The sequence below is a fragment of the Centrocercus urophasianus genome, unplaced genomic scaffold (genome assembly GCF_019232065.1).
Source record: "Centrocercus urophasianus isolate 14NV4802_14NV808 unplaced genomic scaffold, USGS_Curo_1.0 seq_26, whole genome shotgun sequence".
NCBI classification, from domain to species: Eukaryota; Metazoa; Chordata; class Aves; order Galliformes; family Phasianidae; genus Centrocercus; species Centrocercus urophasianus.
In genome coordinates this window covers 1410713-1430310 of record NW_024884822.1, presented here as the reverse complement: position 1 = coordinate 1430310, position 19598 = coordinate 1410713, and the positions used below count along the sequence as shown (strand labels likewise).

At 42.1% G+C, this 19598-nt stretch overlaps 1 protein-coding gene and 2 long non-coding RNA genes across 27 annotated transcripts in view; 2 read left to right on the top strand and 1 right to left on the bottom strand.

The window, feature by feature from the left end:
* The window catches only part of LOC122164326, a 49347-nt gene extending 35314 nt beyond the window's left edge, over positions 1-14033 (bottom strand). For 5 of the 8 annotated variants that reach the window (XR_006170199.1, XR_006170200.1, XR_006170201.1 and 2 more), the window contains exons 1-2: positions 13940-14033; positions 1449-1572 (exon numbers count right to left, since the gene is read on the bottom strand). This is a non-coding gene — a long non-coding RNA (uncharacterized LOC122164326). The other 3 variants (XR_006170202.1, XR_006170206.1, XR_006170204.1) reach the window with 3 other exon arrangements.
* On the top strand, positions 363-8878 carry LOC122164325 (kazal-type serine protease inhibitor domain-containing protein 1-like). Its single transcript, XM_042826263.1, has 4 exons — positions 363-819; positions 5610-5770; positions 7302-7446; positions 8014-8878. Exons 1-4 carry the CDS (start codon positions 363-365, stop codon positions 8142-8144), a joined length of 894 nt encoding a protein of 297 aa, XP_042682197.1. The 3' UTR covers positions 8145-8878.
* Positions 14034-14113: 80 nt separating the features above from the next.
* The window catches only part of LOC122164280, an 86676-nt gene continuing 81191 nt past the window's right edge, over positions 14114-19598 (top strand). For 17 of the 18 annotated variants that reach the window (XR_006170193.1, XR_006170186.1, XR_006170194.1 and 14 more), the window contains exon 1: positions 14114-14193. This is a non-coding gene — a long non-coding RNA (uncharacterized LOC122164280). Of the gene's footprint in view, positions 14194-16641; positions 17016-19598 lie in introns of those variants that run through there. The other variant, XR_006170179.1, reaches the window with a different exon arrangement.

Genomic DNA, 19598 nt, shown 5'->3' with positions numbered 1-19598 from the left:
CCTTTTCTACACAGCTGCAACATAATGTTGTTTCAGTAGAGCAATGCTTTGCAAATTTGGCTCAAGGAGACAATGAGCAAACAGCTTTTCAGAGAGCTGTCAGAAGGGGCAGTTTGGTTTCCATGCAAGCAATACTCACATTCCAAACTGCATTAGGAAAAAGCTGGTGGGTTTGTATGCATTTTTATTATCAATTCCAGATTAGGAATCTGATGCTAATTTCTTCTTAAAGCCTGTGCTTGCAGGAGAATTTATATTCTAAAACAAAAAAGGATTGTGACGTTTTTCTCTCACAAGCTCTTTTTTTTTTTCCCCTGGCTTTACTCCAAGGACCTTTTCTGCTTGTTCGTTACATTCTCAAGATGAAGCCCCCGGTGGTTACAGCAGTGCTGGTAGTACTGGTGCAGGTTTCTCAGAGTTTCCCTGCCTTGTACCACCGAGGCTGGTGGAGGCTCTTAAAGGAAGGAGATAGCTGTGGAAAATGTGATTTGGCACTTTGCTCTGAGCCAAAAGACTGTCTGGCTGGGACCGTAGTGGACCACTGTGGCTGCTGTTCTGAATGTGGGAATGTGGAAGGTCAGATCTGTGACTTGGACCAGGGCAATCATTTTTATGGGCAGTGTGGGGATAACCTCGAGTGCAGGTTGGATGCCGATGAAGCCAGGTTTGGGGAAGTCCCTGAACCCCAGTGTGTGTGCAAGTCTCAAGAAAGCATCTGCGGATCTGATGGGAAAACCTATGAGAACATCTGTCAATTCAACAAGGCTTATGCAACTAAAAGAAATATCAGCATGAAACACAAAGGACCATGTGAATCAGGTAACAGTTATTTTCTAACTAAAAAAAGATGCCATTCTGATTCTGCAACGTGTTACTAGATGCCAGTCTTAACTTCAATGAACTAGTGCTGCATTTTTGTTCTACTTATCATTATTCTGTTGCAATACTACTTTGTGTTAACTGTGGTTCAGTAGCTTAACTGAAGCTTAGCTTCAGTAACTTAATCTTGTGTGTAATAAGCCTCTGTATTTGCTTAGTGGATCTTATATCACATGGCAACTAGTAAGGCACAAATCTGTGGTCCAGATCTGTACTAAAAAAGCAGAATATGAGATATTTTTCTACAAAAATTGTATGTGTAATTGGGAGTAGATGAACAGATAAAATAGTCTGGGAGGACTGGGCAAATTATTATATGAAGACTGACATCATATTGAAACAGTGATGAGAAAGCAGACTTCATTCATGTGCATGTATCTGTATGTATATATAGACAATGGTGAAGCAGAGGAAAAAGAAGATAGGACTTAATTAATAGATCTATGTATGCTTTTTACAAAAACATCCAAAGCAATCTAATTAATGAATCACAAAATCGAGGTACCTATGAAATAGAAATCCAAATATTAGGATAAAATCAAACAAACAATTTTATTAAAGATACTTACAGTGAATAAATGCCCCTCCGTGGTGACTGTTAGTGAAAGGACTTGTCAGGCTGTAAGAGGGAATACTGCCTCCTGCTCATGTGCTGCTCTCATTCTTTACATTATTACTCTGGGCACCTTTCATCTAAAACAGGTGAACATAGAATTAAAATGTTTTCATTCTATAGAAGGAAATATTTTCTCAAATATCAGTGAAAGAGGCTTCTGAGTCACAAATAGGTCATACTTCAGAATCCAAAATTGTATCTCTGGCAAAGGTCTGCATATGAAAGTAACTCAGGTGCACGTTACCCATTCCTTGCTGGCAATCTATTGCTTCCAATTTGGACCATATGCTGCACTCTTATATCGAATGGACACTGGATATTGAGTGCTTAAAAGGAAAAGTGATGAGTAGCTAAAACCAGACTTCTCGTTTTCTCTAGTCGCAAAAGAAGCATCCATTAGAGAATCACTTATTTGCCATTAAGGTACTAAGCTGGGAATTAAGACTTGTCTGTAGAGACATTCAGGAAACTCAGTGCACAGCAGCTCATAGTATGACTGAAAAAGCCTGCTTGCCCTTAGCTATGTTTTCTTATCTGGCATTAAAATAGCACTAGTTCTGGCAGCACAACCCTTTCAGGGACGTTTCAGTTGGAAGTGCCATTCAAATAGCTACTGATCTAAGCCTGTGTGCCTGAACACCTTAAAGCAATGTTTTGTTCTAATTAATAAAACAGACCCAGCCAAAAAGCTTCATTTGGCCTTGGAGCTACCTCTGAGGTGTGTAATGCTGCTCATTAAGCACGATGAACAAGATCAGCTTCTCCACAGAAAGGCATCACCACCAGTGTCTATTTTACCACTTCCCTTGGTCCCCAGAAAGGCTGGACCCTCTCTCCAGAAATACTGAGGCATTTATTAGGATGACTCAGCTTACTGAACTGCACAGATGCCTGGTCATATGCTCATAACCATCTCAGTGCTGTGCAGAGTTTATTTAAGAAAATAAATCACCTTGGCTCCTGCAGAGAGAAGCATGCAGCTGGCGTCCAAGCCCAGTGGCATCTGCACTTGGGCCTGTGGTGTGTGCTGAGGCAGCAAGGAGACAGAGCAGCAGTGCTCCTCTTCTCACTTCTCAGAGCAGCTGTTCCTGGGCTGCTTTTGTAGGCTGTATTTAGGACATGAAAGGAGCCTGGGCCACAGAGGTGTTACCCTATGGGCACCATGTCTTGGTCCTCCATAACAGCCTACCAGTAAACCCCCTCTCCTTGCCACTGCAGCTACCCAAAGCATGCAGTGGGCATGTGAAAGTGCACCGTGATTTATGCTATTTCATGGCAGTGGCCAATGACAAAAGGCAACAGGGAGCCTGGCTCCAACAGCAGCAGCCTCCTCACCATGGAGCTCGCTTTCCACTGACTGCAATTTGCATGAGAAATAAACACTGAACACTGTGGGGTTTTGGTACCAATCTATAAATACAACCTTCAGTCAACTCCAAGTACTTTGTTTTGCTATTTTTCCTTCAAAGCATCTGCTGTTTCCTATTGATGCCAAAAGGATTAATTGTATACAGCAAGCGATGAATAAATAACAATAAACTCCTTTCATCAGAAGAGCACAGCCTTTTATCTTTCATCTCTAACCAGAAAAAGGGGAAGAAAAAGGCCTAGCTCCCTAAAGTAACCCTGAAAGGAAGCCTTTCTCTTTCTAAATGCTAGTTTTGATCGGTTTATCTAATAATTTACCAAGGTTACTAAGTACAGTGATTATATACAGATTCTCCACGCTTAATCTATCCCCATTCAGAGCCTTCCTGCTGATAACTTAATGAGGTAAAGAACCAGCAATGCTTCTCTCTGTAATTAGCCGTATCGCATGATAACATAAAATCTTAAATTAAACATATAAAGTTAAAAACAAACAGTAATTCAACGTTTAGAGTAAAAAAGAAACAAACACAAAAAACCTCTAATCCACCAATTTTTCTGCCATTTTCATCAACTCACATCCAGGTTAACAAGAATGAATACGAATTAAGGAACAAAAACCTGTTATTACACAATTGTCTGGTTTGGCTAAAGGCAATTATGAAAGGTGAAGCAGTATTCTGACTTTTCCTGGCTTGTGGGCTTCTGGTTTATGTATTCTGTAACACAGGAGGATAGTTTGTATGTGAATTGTCTGAGGCAAGGCACAACTGCTGTGCATTCACTTCTGTACACAGAGGCAACACAACACCGTCTGTAATTATTAAGAAGAACTTCCCTGTTTTAAAAAACTGGTTATCATACCAGCGGAGACTTGCTTTTACAGCACACTTTTGCAAAACAAGCAAACAAACACCATGCAGATGCAGATGGGAGAATTTGGCTGAACGTAAACTCTGAAACACTCAGGAAGTTTGTAAACTTCTGATAAGTCGTAACTTCATCTCTCTGTGTTCACACACAGCAAACTGGTGTTGTAAGACACACGGGGTTTGTAGTATTTATTTCTGGAGGCACTTCAAGTTTGAGTAGATGTCACAAGTGTTTGTTGTGTGTTCAAATCAGAAAAAGCACTTCTGTCTGATCGAAGTTGCAGTCTTCCCTATCCCTGACCAGGCGGCTGCACCATTAGGGGCAGTGCAGATGCTCTGAGTTTTAATATTTCACTGTGTTGTTGCCATGTCTGACCTGTGCTCATGGACAAAAAACTCCTGTGCAAAATAGCCAGTCGGTGTTGATTGGAACACGGCATTTTTATAAGGAGATACAGGCTCTGAAAGTACAGTTTTCACAAAAGACCAAGCATGTCCAGGCTCAGGTACCCTACTGAGTTTGAAAACCTCACTTTTAAAGAGTATCGGGAGGGTTTTAAGAGGAATTCATAACTGGGAAGTCGATACTTTTCTGTATAATTGTTTTTCAATTAACTTTAAGCTGTGTGCATTTGATATTTTCAGCACAGGTATCAGTTCTTAAAAACTGACACGTTAGAAACCCTGCTTCAAAACGTGGAGTGAAATGTTGTTATTTTCAGTTGCTGAAGCATAAATATGTGCCAACACACTGGCTGAAATGCTTTGAGTGAAAACATATTGATTGTTTAGGAGAAGTTCCTAAGCATCTGTACAAAATACAACCAATAATTAAATACAAGTGTAACGGCCCAGAAAATAAATTCTTTCTTTAAAAACTATTATGAAAATAAAAAGAGTAGGAAAACATACCTTAGAAAGAAAACATTTTTCACTGACCAGAAGTGGATGAGAGAAAATGCAATGAGATTTCCAGAACAGCAGAGTTGCAGTGAGAGTAAAGAAGTTATTTTCTTCTCTGCTACTAAATAACATCATGTCCTGTTAAAAGGGAGTGTGCTGATACATGCTTGTGGATGGATATGTATTTGAAGAGTTCCTGAATGCATCAGGTGATGGTTTATTTAACGTCTTCAAATCCCTGGTCTGGCTCCCTCTCGTGGTTGTTGATAGCTTTTTATTCAGGAAAAAGTGGAGAAGAATAGTTTGAAGAAGCAGTAAATAAATGGATGAGGAGGATGAGCGTAAAATAATGATAGGAAGCAAGTAAGTGGAAATCTAACAATTTCACTAAACTCAAAACCTTATAAAATAATTAGATTTCCTTTACTTTTAATGCTTATGTCTCCTAACACAAGGCAATCAGTTGAAATTGATAGCAAGTGAGGATGAACATGAAATCCATGAATGGTGTTACTGAGTTCCATGGGTTACATGGAAGAGGAGGCTTTACAACAAAGCAATTTCAAGGCGATGCACCCACTAAACAAGTTTTGATAAGCTTTAGGTCAGCTCAGCATTTCATCTTTTAAGCTAACCGAATTTCTTGTACCTTCCTCTGAAGGTCTGGATGAGTTGCTTGTGCCAGACTGACAGGCCTTGAGTCCAGTCCATAATGGCACAAACTGAATTTTGATCTTAACTTTCATGCCCATGCGCACAGAGAAAGCAGATCCTTGAAAACAAGTCTTTAAAATACCTGTTCACACTTCAATGCGATGTGAAGTTTTCTGAGCTTTAAAAGCTGCTTGGAATCTTTTGGTCTTCCAAACATGTGAGGTGGAAAAGTTACCTAAAACAAGGGCTGGTGTTACATCCTTTTGTGTTGGCTTTCGCTCACGGTCTCCTAAAGCAATACTGTTGGGTCTTTGCAGCTCCTGTGATTTCTATGCCACCCCAAGATGTCCAGAATTTCACAGGCAACGATGTCATTTTTGGCTGTGAGGTGTCAGCCTATCCTATGCCACACCTTGAATGGAAAAAAAAGGGGAATAAAATGTTTTTACCAGGAGATGACGCCCACATCTCAGTTCAGGTAAAATGCATTTTTTACATCTTATGGTTTGCAGTGAGCAGTAGGGGGATTTGTTGGTGAAGTTCCCCCACAGGATGCCATGCTGTTGCAATAAACAAATTTCCTACAGGGGCCCTATGATTATGTTATGGATTCTGATTTTGGCCAGTGCAGGGATCATTGCTGTGGCAGTCCAAGCAGAATGAATAATGGGGTGGGTACCATCCGTCCTGCTTCAGGAGAAGGGAAGATTCTCCTTATGTGGGTACAGTTCTTGAGAAACTGAATAGGCTACTGTGTAAAAGAAGGTGCACTCTGAGAAAGATGGCTGTGGGCAGCTATTTTTCTGTTCCTCATGCAGAAGCATCATTCTGGCAGATATCTAAAGTTCGCCTTTGCAAGATGCTGTTTCTGGAGATGTGCCATCTGGGTCCAGTCCCTGAGGTGTTCAAAAGGAAAACAAAGAAATGTGCTCATTTTATATGGAGGATACTGTGTTTTAGTCTGAAGGGAGATTGGAATGGCATTGGTATGGGCTTTGAGCAAATGCAGAAACAGCCCAAAGGTTGGAGCTAAAATTAAATCAAAACGTTAATTCTTTTTAATGGAAATAACGTTCTGGGGGAGAAGAGCTAACAAAGCCAGACACGCTGCAGACTGCAGGAAGGAAGGAGTCTGTACCAGCGTGCCTTCTCCAGTGGACAAAGGATCTGAACTACGACAAATCTAGCTTTCTGGATACACAACTGAAAAGCAGGAAGATTTAGCAGACGTGGAGCACAACCTGAATAAAATTATAGATAGAAAAAGCATAGGAAAAACCTAAAGAAAAGTATTAAAAGTCATTTAGAGTTATTTAGAAATGTATTCAGAGATAGCATGAATGAGTGGGATTAGTGAACTTAACAGTTGCTCAGAAACAACAGTGCATGGAGCCACATCCAAGCAGTGGTCAACTCGGAGGCTAACCTGGTAACCTGTCTCGTCAGTGAGCATGAGAGCATCTCTGTTACCATTTAACTGGTTTGTTCTTGTATTACTTGTTTGGAAAACAAAGCCCCCCATTAAAAGGCTTTGGCAGGAGTCAGTCAGTGGAAACTGATTTTGACTAACTACGAAAGCTCATGCTATGTCTGTTAGAATTGGACGCTGAGCTTGGCCCAGGCTCAAATGCCACTCTTATTTAAAGAAATTGATGAGCTTGAGAGTAAGTGTCAGTGCTTTGAAGCTGCAGCAAGAAGTGGTGACAGGACAAGAGACGGGAGGACTGCTGGGACACAGAAGCAGACCAGGAATCAGAGCGCTGCAGAGGGCAGCAGTTTAAAGATGAAAGCAAGGAAAGCATGAACTGAGAGGCACAGAGACAATAGAAAGTTAGAACATATGGCAGCAGAATCAAACACAGAATCAGAGCATGATGGCAGGACATAGTAAACAAAGCAAAATTTGCAGTGATGTATAAATCTGGCCACGATTATTTTTAGAAATATCCTCTTGCTTCCTAACTACCTGACTTCCATTTAATTTTGACTGTTTCTTTCCCTTCTCACAGGCCAGAGGTGGACCTCAGAAGTACGGTGTGACTGGCTGGCTGCAGATTCAAGGCCTCAAAAAATCAGATGAAGGCACCTACATCTGCCATACCAAAAACAAGTATGGTGCAACATACGCCTCTGCGAGATTGAAAGTCATTGAAGGTATATTGTTCTTTTTGATTTTGGCTTGGGTGTTTTTTTGATGTGAAGAAAGGAGATGTGCTTAACAGCCTGCAAAAGGTTTATAACGCAGAAGTGCCTACGAATTCTGGAGGAGAAAAATAATGTTGCGCTAATAGCATAATATTTTGCTTCAAATGATATCTCCTTCCAGAAGAAAACAGAATGCTGAGGATGGCAGTCATAGCTCTGAGACACAGTTGCATTATCCTCATCCCACAGAAGCCCTGAGATGTTAGTGGAAGCTCTGAATCCAGAACTGTTGCAGCTGAGGCAGTCCTTGAACCACCAGTTCAGTTTATCTATTTAACAGTTTATCTATTTATTTATTTATCAGTTTATCTATTTATTTATCTATTCAGTTTGCTTTTCAAAAAGTCAGGATTGAAACTGTACTTTACCCATAACAGTTTGGAAAGATACAAGAAAGAGCTGTGCTGCTGTTTTGCATTGTGCCAGTCCTACCAGCTAGCACATAAAACATTACGGTCCGGTTCACTCCTATTAACAACTAAATTAATTAGGATTCCACGATGTCTTGCTGTGCAGGTTCACCTTCTGCTTTTGCCTTAACTGCTGGCAGTAGAAGTGCAAGCTATGACACTGACTATGAGGACTACTATGGCCATTCTGACGATGAGGATGAGGAAGAATATGAATCTGGGGACTATGAAAACTGAAACAGCCCTGAATAACTATTTCTGTACGTGTGTTGTCAGACACCTTTCACACTGTTATATTTACTTGTACTCCCTGTGCTGTAAATAGCTTCTCTGATAACACTACACTCGTGTGTGCATCCCACCTCCCTGAAATCCAGCTTTGGCTGAAGTGTATCATGATACTTACCTGAAATAAGAACAGTTTTAAGTTCACACATTTAGACTGTTCAATAAAATTCTTAAGCACGTACCCAGTAAGTGCCCTGAAAGGATCCAATTTAATATTAATTTTTTAAAATGTATATTATTCTATAGTTTAACATTTTTAATTTTTTCCAACAACAACAAAAAAAATGCCAGCAGTTAAACTAAATTTCTAATTTGTACCACTGTCCTATTTTTATTTATATATGTGCCAGACACATGGAGAAACGGTATTTGGGACCAGCAGTAAATTAATGAGAGACTTCAGCAACAAGTAAGGGAGCAAGAGTTCAGGCACCTCAATTTTAACCCTCATTATTTGTAATCTTCTTTATCAAATGCACCAAAACACGCAGTGATTGCTGCACACACCTTGCAGAGTGTTTAAAATGTATATACAATGCATCACAAACACCTCCATTAATGCTGTGCTGCTTTCTGCTTTTCTTTGCCATGAGACATTCTTCTTCAATATAAACTACATTAGGAGATTGGCTATAGACTGTGTTTGCCCCGAGGTAATATTGATCTTTGTACAGGTAAGAAAAGAGCATAGAATAATTTATTTTGGCTCAGAGTTCCTGGAATATTGTCAACTTACAATACAAAGCACAGCACTAGGTCATCGCAAAGATTAGTTAGTTTTAATTAGGAGTATCAAATGACTTCAGATTTAATCACTGATTTTGCTGTTACAGGCTCTTCCTGGTCTTCTTAGTGTTATGTCTAGTAAGCTTTTTGTTTATTCACTGTGTAATGCTTTTAACATAAAATCGTCTGGTAGGAATCACTGTATTTCTAAATGGATGATTGTTAATGTAACTATTTAATCTTCAGACATATGCTCAAGATCAATTGCAATCTGTGCTACAAATGAATGAATTAGATTACTAAAGCACTCACTAAATTGTGGGCATGAATACTGTGGCAGGGTTACAGTGTGGCACAGCAAAATAATCCTGAAATCATCAGCCCTAGAGAATTACCAGTGGTAATTCCTCAGGGCCTTCTGCCATTACTGGTGAAAAGTGAAAAGGAGAAGAAAAACAAACAGTAGTTGAATGAAAAAATGTGTAGCAGAACCGTATCCAGTAACAGGCTGCAACTGCTTGGGTGGGTGGACTATGTCTATTGAAAACACCTAACCTTTCTATAACAAAGCCTTCTAATTTTTAAATCCATTGCATTTATCTCCAAGAGTTTCTTTTTTTAAAATGCATTTAGTCTTTAGTTGTCAATTGAATTTAATCATTTCTTGTCATTTACTAGATATACCTTCCAATGGGAAAACTGCATGTTAGGGAAAACCCTGATGTAATGCAGGGGAAAGAAAAACAAAAAGAAAAAAAAAGAACATTGATACCATTTGCTAATTCTGGTTTTGCGGAGACAAAAAATGGCTGACTTTGTTTACATGCTTTAATCAGGTCCCTTAAAATTAAATTACAAAAAGGACAGAGAGGATTCAACCCTCTGTAAGCAGCACTGCAAAGGAATGGCTCTAACTGTGAGTGCACTGCCTGCAGCAACAGATCTATTCACATAATGCAAAGTCACAGCAAACTGAGGAAGTGGGCGTTATTCCACCCAGCAGCAAATGAGATGCAGACTTGAGCTGCAAACCATAGGGGAGGGAAAGCTGCAGGGAGGTCTCATTGCTGCATGTGGTGCGGCAGATTTAAAACATTCCTTTAGCTCAACTTCCTCGGAAGAAGAAATTATTTTGTTTTCATCTTCCATAAGAGCAAGATTGAATTTCATGGCACGGCCTCCTCCCGTCAGTGCCTGTCACACAAGCATCTTCTCCGTGCCATTTCCACCTCCCAAGTAAGGATAAAGGAACTGCATGAAAGCTTCTAAATAAATCACATTCCTTAACACAGATTTGTCCTTAGTGCTAGGACTTTGACACGGTCTGAAGCAGCTTCACAGTCTGACATTCTTACTTGCTATGTTAAATCTCAGGAGCTTGTTAGGTATTAGTCTAGGAATCTGTTAATTCTTTAGCTAGACTTTTTTTTTTTGCCTTTGAAATAATCAGTCTGTCGTTAACAGAAATTGCATACAGAAGTGCAATTGCCCACATCTGAGAGATTTAAATGATTACATTGATTAAACCAAGGAAGAAATAGTCACAGTCATGCTGTGCGTGCTGCAGAGCGAGCACCACTTGTGTGCCTTGTGGTACGAGCTTTGTGCTTCCAGCTTCTATCTGTGTTCACCTGCTGGACCAGAACTGGGACCAAGGCTGATGAGGAACAGGCGGATGTCTCTGGGTAAGAGGCTGCTCAGTGCTGCACAAGGCACAAGCTCCCTCATGCTCAGCTGCCTGCAGTGTCCTTAGCCTGTGCACAGCTTTTCAACTGCTAAACTTATTAACCTCATTTCTTCATGTCTTTGCACGATGTAGTGGCACAGCATACGTAATGGCCCATCACCTGGAGCAGGAGTCGCAGTAAGTGCTAGAACTGAAACTAGTCTTTGGGTCAACGTCTTGAAAGGCTGTGTAAGAACTTGCTGGCTTTCTGACCTACATCAGCAAGCTGCTTCTGGCTCTTCAGGCACTTTATGAATCTACAGCATTTGAAAATCTCCCACAGCTGCCACATCATAACTTATGGCTGACTTTCCTCGCCCCCCACGTCACTGTTTCATTCCATATTCCTCAGCCTTGGGGATCCCTCTGCTATGATCTGTTCCCCCAGTTCCCTTTGAAATCCCTTTGTTTCCCTTCTGCATATCGTCAGTCCCTGTTTTTTTTTCTGGTCCTTTGGCATGCTTTTTTACTTTTCCTTTAGTTTAGACAATGGCTGCAGATAAATGATTCCGCTTCAGCACAGGGTAAGGGATGAAAAAGGGTGCACTGGACTGAGGAGCAATAATTAGGGGACTGAGCAGTCTGAGCTATTTAACTTTCAGAAGCACCAGCCAGTTGTGAGGGCATGGGATCAAGAAACTCCATTTAAAATAGTTTTCCTTTTTCACTTTGCTTCACTCTCCAGTAATTAACGATGTATTTTCTACAAAAGCATGTGATTCAAAGATGATATCATCATTCAACTGTGATAGTTCATGTACAAAGAAATTACTATTCCTATCCAATTAGAGTGTCATAACTGCTTCTTGACCCCACTGCTAAAGAGTGATTTCAGCTAAGAATACATCAAATTCACTTTTGTTCTGAAGCAGCTTCCATTTACTCAGTTCTCCCTCATCTCTGGGCTACCAACCTTCACATGAGCATTTCTATAAAGTGAGACAGAGCAGGAGAGAAACAGCAATTCTACACAAACTCCTCCTGTCATCTGTCAAGCAGAATAAAAGTGCCACGGACTACAAATCACTGGGGAGACCGAGCAGGGGATGATCAAAAATCCTTACTCTTAGGTTAAAACATCAAACAACAGTGTGCCCAATAAGAAGCTCAACATTTCTTTGTGTATTACGTATGACAATAGTCTGTAGACATTCTGTGGCTGGGTTTCACTGCTAACTTCTCCCCAGTTCATGCTAGTACCACAGTGATACCATTCAATGTTTTTGCTGCCTATTCTCTGTGACGCTTCAGTTGTTGTTACCTCCTTCCTCCCTGTGCTACTGATTCCAGATGCATCTTGTGATGCCTGAACAAATACACATTGTTGAGTTTTATTCTAGGTTCAGTTTGGCTTTATGCTGCAAAGAATCACTGTTCACTTCAGCAGGACACAGAATACACAAATGCTTCTCATTTTGCCCAATCACAGAATTGTAGGAGTTGGAAGGGACCTCTAGAGATTACTGAGTCCAAATCTCTGCTAAAGCAGTTCCCTGCAGCAGGTTGCAGAGGCAGGCACCCAGACAGGTCCTGAATATCTTCAGAGAAAGAGACTCCACAGCCTCTCTTGGCAGCCTGCTCCAACTGCTCTGTCACTCTGACAGTAAAGGAGTTTTTCACGTGAAAAAAAAAAATTGCTTTGCATGCATATGGTACAGTGTTGTGCATACACGCAGTCTGTAACCATGCACTTCACCAATTTCCACTCCAAGACACAGCTCGTGCACTTACTTATCTTTTATGAAAACATCATCTTTTATGAAAATAACCACTCTCAACCTATTGACAGGGAGTACCACAGTCTCCAGGTAAGTCACTCCAACAATCCCCAGCGTTGCTTATTTCTGTTGCAAATTTGCCCAACTTCAGCTTATAGAGGTCAGAATGAATTATATCTTTGCCTCCCAACTTCAGCATTCCGCATGAAAGCACACCTTTTCCTATGCAGATACTTGCTCAAATCATAAAACCATAGAAGGGCTTCATGTTAGATAATCTCTGTATTGATCCTCTTGTGTCTCTGACTAGTGCAGTACTCACCTCACTGACCTTTAGGGATCTGGATATGCTGGATCACTGGGCAGAGGCAAACAGTATGAGCTTTAATAAGACCAAGTGCTGGGTCCTGCACTTTGGCCACAACAATCCTGTGCAACACTACAAGCCTGGAGCAGAGCAGCTGGTAAGAACCCTGGGGTGTATTAGTTGACAGCTGACTGAACATGAGGCAGCAGTGTGCCCAGGTGGCCAAGAAGGCCAATGTCATCCCAGTTTGTATCAAAAATATTGCAGTCATTAATTAATTAATTAATTAAATGTGGAGCTTGGTGGCCCTGCCTGTGGCGGGGGGTTGGAGTTTCATGATCCTTGAGGTCCCTTCCAACCCGGGCCATTCTGTGATCCCGTGAATCAGCAGGAGCAGGTGATCATACCTCCCTACTGGACACTGGTGAGGCGGCACCTGGAGGACTGTTCAGAAGATACTGAGGCCCTGGAATGTGTTCAGAGAAGGGCAACAAAGCTGGCGAGGGGTCTGGAGCACAAGTCTTATGGGGATTGGCTGAGGGAGCTGGGATGGTTCAGTCTGGAGAGAAAGAGGCTCAGAGGCCTTAGCAGCAAGATCTTTAAAACTCCCTGAAAGGAGGTTGTGGTGAGGTGAGTGTCAGCATCTTCTCCCAGATTAACAGTGAGGGAAGTGCTGGCCTTAAATTGCACCAGAGGAAGTTTAAGTTTCTGAGAAAAAAAATCTTCCCAATACCCAACCTGAACCTTCCTTGCTGCAATTTGAGGCCGTTCCCCCTTTTTCTATTGCTTTGTTGTCCTTCTCCAGATTCGCTCCAGGGCCTCAACGCCTTTCTTGTGAGGGGCCCAAAACTGAACACAGCACTTGAGGTGCAGCATCACCAGAGCTGAGGCCAGAGGGGCCATCACCTCCTGCTCCTGCTGGCCGCACTATTACTGATGTAAGATTCCATTGGTATCCTTGGCACACTGCTGGCTCACAGTCAGCACCCTCCTGAGCATCACCCCTGGATCCTCCTCCTCTGCACAGCTTCCAGATACTCTGCCCCAAGCCTCTAGCACTGCCTGAGGTTGTTGTGGCCCAATTACAGGACCCGGCACTCAGTGCTGTTGAACGACACTCCATTGGCCTCAGCCCAGCGATCAGCCTGCCCATGTCCTCCTATCCTCATACGCACTGCCAACTTGGTGCTATCTGCAACAGCTTCGTTACGCAAAGCAAAACAAAAGTCGTAAATCACTTCAAGCAGCACCTAGTCGCGGTACCTACTGAAAATCCTGGTCCTTCCAGTCAGCAAGGAGCTGCCAAGGTCCAGGAAAGGCAGCCCGCGAGCACCGGCCGAGCTCCGATCGCTCACAAAATGGCGCCCCCTGCGCGCTGCCCCACGCGGACCTGTCAGCGCGAGCCTCCCGCGCGCCCCGCCCAGCGGCCGCCCCGGCGCGGAGCGGCTCGGTGCTGCCCACAGCCTCGGCCGGTCCCGCGGCTCCTCCCCAGCGTTCGGGAAGATGACCCCGCCCGGCCAGGTCTGTGCGGCGTGGCGCGGCGCGGTACAGCACAGCACAGCAGGGTAGAGGGAGTCGAGGGGAGCCGGCCCGATCGCCGGGGGTGGTGGTGGGGCGCGCCGAGGGGTGGAGGGCCGCGGGGTCCGGCGGTGCGGGGCGGGTGGCCGGGGAGCAGAGCTGAGGAGAGCGGCTCCGCGCCTTGCGGAGCGGGGTGGGCGGCTGCTTGCCGCAGGTGTCGGGAGGTGGCGGCGGCGGGAGCGGCCGTGTCGGAACGCCCGGGCGGGTGCAGAGTGCTGCTGCTGCTGCTGCTGCTGCCTCCGGGGCCGCGCGGCTACGGGTGGGTTTTCCTGCTACCCGTGACGGTGCGTGCGAGCCGGCAGCGCTGCGCTGCTTCCTGAGGGCAGCGCTGGGCTCCGCGCCGGACTTGAGGTCCGAACGCCGCAGATAGCCGGTGCCCTGAACGTGTCCGAGGGGGGACGGCTCCAACAACGGGCAGGGAACGAGGCCTCGCAGGGCTCTGTCCGAGATGTCGAGCGTTCCTTCGGACCCGTGTGGCTCCCTGGGTTGGAGCGTCAGGAGCCATCTTAGCGTAAGGTGCTCGGACGCCGTGCAGCGCGGGGTGAGCGGTGCGAGAGCTGCTGCCGTCCCCGCGATCGGCACCGGCGTCTCCGCAATGCTGCTCTCCCGTGGAACTGAGCGAACTTTCCGCACGGCATGTTTTTCGGTTGATAAATGAAAACGTCTGGGGGAATTTGTCAGTGTCAGCAGAGCTTTAATCGGGAACGTGAGTGGTTTGCTGCCGGTTTGCCGTGCTCCTTGAGCGCCGGCCCGCCGTGTTGCTGCGGAGCCGGGCTGCTGCTGCTTGCGGCCCTTGGTGCTGGGAGAGCTGCCGGGGCTCCTGAGGGCGGCAGCTGCGGCCACAACCGTCTGGTTAATTTTATTTAGCTGCTTCTTGTAGTTTACAAAAGTGCGATGGCCAGAAGGAAATCAACACCGAACTTTTCTCATGAGGACTGGGATCTCAACGTTCCACGTTGTGACGAGAAGTGCTGCTTCTTGTGGCGGTCTGCTTCTGACCCACGTCCAGCAGTCAGCACGGCGCTCCTGGGTGCTCTTCAGTGATGCCGTTGCTGTTTTCCTAGGAACGTCTTTCAGCTGTTGATAAGGATTTGAATAACTGTTGGAAAGCAGCAGTTTCACATGTTTTTTGTCACGGTCAGAAAGGGACATGTCGGTCTTCTGTTACTTTGAAGGAGATACAGGTGTAGTGTATAGAGCTAGCGTAGACCTTCTGGAGCTGTCTTGACTTGTTTTTTTTCCTAGTGAAATTGCTCTGCTTAATTTCTGTTGTACTTGAGATGGTTGTATTTGCATGATTCGTGTTGTCTTTCTTGATTTCACTGAGTCAAGGAGAGCTGATGTATTTCCTCAGTGTCACATTTGAGGGGTAACCCAGAGAACCTCTGGCAAGTTCCCTGACAGTTCCAAGTAGTCTGGCCATACCTCTACCTTCCCTGTGAGGAGCATTATGGTTACATCATCTTGAGGCCGGGTTATTCATATGGAGCATTTCAAAGTGCTCATTTCAAAGTGATCATCACTCTCAATTTCCAACAAACAACTTTTCATTGGAAATCATTCTTGTTCAAACTTGCTTAAAAAAAAAAAATAATAAAAATAAAAATCATGGTCAGTTTCCCTCATTATCCTGTGGATGAAGTGTGATCCTTGGCAGTTTTAGCGTGTCAACAAGAAGTTAATTCATATCCTCAGCTTAGATTTCAGTGTAGCATTAACACACTAAGAGAGTACATCAAGGTGTATGTTTTTAAAATCCACTCTCAGTTCTACTTGTATAAATTATTACTTAATGAGCTCATAAAAATAATTGACTATTTTAATACAAGTTTTATGCTGATGGTTAAGCTTATATCTCAGTTTTCTCTTGGACTTTCCCTGAGCTTGTTGCTAAGGTATCTTTGTCCACATCTGAAAATCACAGTTCAGATAACTGTGTAGGGTCTCTAACTTCTACTTGTAATGATGTGATAATCATACATATCAAGTGCTGATGGGATTGCTCCATTTTGGACAGATGCATTGAATTTGTGCTTGAAAACTCTATTTACTGGATATCCTTGTTGCCATGCTTTAGCCTCGTAAGGCATTTGGGTTTTGTGTGTGTGTTGTATTTTATATTTTCCTTAATGTGAATGCTTGTATTTTACGAGTCTTAATTTTCTCTTTAATTGAAATGAATCATGCAATTTTAAATGAGGCAAATCTGGGATTATTACCTGCTCTTTATTTTTTGTCTGCTTTTCCCAAAATTCTGGGGAAAGAAAAGCAGACAAACAAACAAAGGACATCTCTGTTGAATTCAGTCTGAGATGTATTTAGTCTGTTCATTCCAAATATGCTATTCCTTAAACTTTCTTCAGAAAATAAGTACAGGACTTTCTTTTTAATTAAAAAGCGGGGACTCTTACAAAGTTGTTATTAAAATTCAGAAAAAGCTTGTCAAGAACTAAGTGTCTAAAATAGCTCAAGTTAAACAAATGCTAGATTGTACTAAATCAGATCTTCAGGTACAAAATGTAATTTTGGAAGGACCAGAAAAAGGATTTGGTTTTAAATGAAACGGATCAAATACTGCATTAAGCTCATTGGTGTTCTTTTTTCCAGCTCTTTCTAGGCCATGCTCAAATAATGAAATATTTAACACCTACCTTCTAATAACAGGACCGGATCTTGATGAAAGTTCTGTAGGCTTTGGCGAGTGGATGGATATTCATTGCTTCTGTTCCAAAGGTTCATTTCTCCTGTGAGGCTGGCTCTAGTAGGTGTGAATTGGACACGGGACAGGGGGGTGGTTTGTTTTTTTTCCTTCTCTCTTTCACAAAGTGTTCTTTTCAGCTTCATTGTGGAGAGGAATTTTGGCTTTTCTGTTCCTGCTGTAGCTTCTGAGTTGCCCTATATTTCACTGATGTTTGCATCCACAGATGCAGATTGTATTTTTTTTGCAGATGTAGTAATGTGATGAACAATTAAAACTTCTAAAATGAGATTTCTCAGAAGTCTTTAAAGCAGTTTTACTCAAACTGTTTACTGTTCTTCATCTTTTCTTCTTTCTTTCTTTTTGGTTTGTTTAACATAAGTAAAGAGTCAGAATAACAGACAATTTGAACCTTACTTTGGTAGCACAGAAAATAAGATGCAGAAGCTTAATTTTCAGCATTCTTTTTGGTTTGTTGGCAAAGAAAGCCTCTCATCTTTTTGTAATTAAAACGTGGATCAACTAGAGAGCTTAGCAGAGATAACAGTTCAAATCAGTGATATGTGTCTGGTTTTGTAAACTTTCAGAGCAATCGTTTGTGGGTGAAAAGTCTCCATAGAGGACTCAATTGCGTTCTTTTTCCTAACAGAATCTGGCAAAACTAGAGGTACTGAGTAGCCACCTGTATGATGGAACTATCTGGCACAGCAAATGCAAGCTGAGAACGTGGTCTTGGAGCTTATTAATAGCCCAGATTGTCTTAGCCAGTGCCAGCTTTTGTTAGAACAAAGAACTGTAAGCATCCGAAAGATGTGTTATCCATAAATGTAGTTGTGCTGGTAGAAGTCATGTAAATTTGCCAGCCACAGGCCATTAGCATCTAAGTACAATAATCATTGTGTTTTCCTTTTTTTTTTTTTTTTTTTTTTTTTAATAGATATTCTGCTTTGTAAACTATTCTAGCAAATTCAGCTTTTGGAGGTAATCCCTGTAAGGCTGATGGATGATACATTGCATTGGAGATGACTTGGACAAAAGGGAAAAGCATGTAGCTTTCGGTTTCATTACTTCCTGAAGTTTGTAATTGAGGTGCACGTAATCTGTAGAGCCATGTATACCCAGTGTGGTGTAACCTGGTATACATAAACATTACCTGCTCTTATTCCCAGCTGTCAGCTACGATGAAGAAAAATTGTACTAAAAAAGTCTTTCAATTGTTCATCTGTCAGCTTATAGCACTCTTTTCTCATTACCCAGTTTCATTTTTGATGTTTACCTTCATGATTAAATCTGTGTGAAGCGATAGGAGAGTTGATTCTGATTTGATGGTTCAAGCTGAGTTCAGTACTGGTGTCTGTGTTTTCCAGGTATTTCAGACACATCCTCTAAGACACTCTGAGTATATAATATATATAATACCATATATATACCATATAGTATATATAATACCATATAATTATTGGGTAACACCTTGGAAGAACCAACCAAACCATCATGCTTAACTAGTTTATTCAGCCATAATGTAATTGTTACAAAACCTGTTTCATAAACAGAATTCATTGTAGAAAAGTATTTAAATATTTACATTTGTCAGCGGTGTGTTGTGCCTGATCCTTTAATTAAAGTTTAATTAATGTACAGTATAAGTTGCTTCTGAGGAATCCAGTTTGGGTCAGTGGTTGAGCTCTGGAATGGTTGTTTTACTGATGGCCTTGTGAGCTGGGGAGCCGAACAAGAGCAGCAAAGCTGTGCCTGACTATGGGAGCCCGCAGTGCATTGCAGATGCTGTGCCTGGATCTGATTCCTTGTGCAACAAACTCAGCGTGAAGTAGTGCTCTAATACACCTTCTGGATACCTGGTCTGGATGCTGGAGACCCACATAAGAGAAATTCTGTAGGCCCCAACAGCTACGCAGTTTATATACGATCTTCGCATTCTTAGTTCTCCTTTCCATGTGACATGTAGTCAACTTAAGCAACATAAATAACTTAAGACTAACAACTTCAGGTGCTGAATTACATGTAGGTAAAAAAAATTTTTTTGTGGTTGTGTTTGAAGTCAGACTGTGTTGCTGAAACAGACTCTGAATATATATATATATATGTTTTTAAATTACGTAGCTTTACTCAATAGTTTGTAACACTTAGAATTTATGTTGAAGAAATCATGATTTCGTGGAATTGTCTGGTGCTTTGAGCTATTAGCTGCATCTGTAGTTTTGAGTCCTTTAATAAAGGATGCTTCTTTTATGCTTTAGAAATTCTCAAATTCTAAAGGTGTTGTACTTCAAAAAAGATAAAGATATCTCTGACGCAGAGCTGAAATGGAGGTAATTGTCTGATGGTTCTAAATCAAGTGATTTAAAAGTACACATTTCAAAACTAAAGAGCTCCACTGAATAATAAAATTACTTTTAGATGTGTGATTTTCACCAAAAGGGATAAGATTTCTAGGATTCCACTTCTGATTCATTTCTTTAGAATGAAGCAAAGATAATACTAAGATAGATTTTCTTAAAAATTTTTGTTCCAGTTAAACCAAAAACTTGATAACCACTGAATATGACTTATTGACCCTGCCTTTAATTATCCTACTTTTAGATTGCATATTTTGATATGTTTCTGTAGACATCCTACACTTGAGTTCTGG

Excerpts from the sequence above, each read along its gene's own strand:
- LOC122164325 (XM_042826263.1), top strand. The coding sequence starts at position 363 with ATGAAGCCCCCGGTGGTTACAGCAGTGCTGGTAGTACTGGTGCAGGTT. Across the intron at positions 5,771-7,301 it reads ACGCCCACATCTCAGTTCAG|GCCAGAGGTGGACCTCAGAA; the intron begins GTAAAATGCATT and ends CCCTTCTCACAG. Across the intron at positions 7,447-8,013 it reads GAGATTGAAAGTCATTGAAG|GTTCACCTTCTGCTTTTGCC; the intron begins GTATATTGTTCT and ends CTTGCTGTGCAG.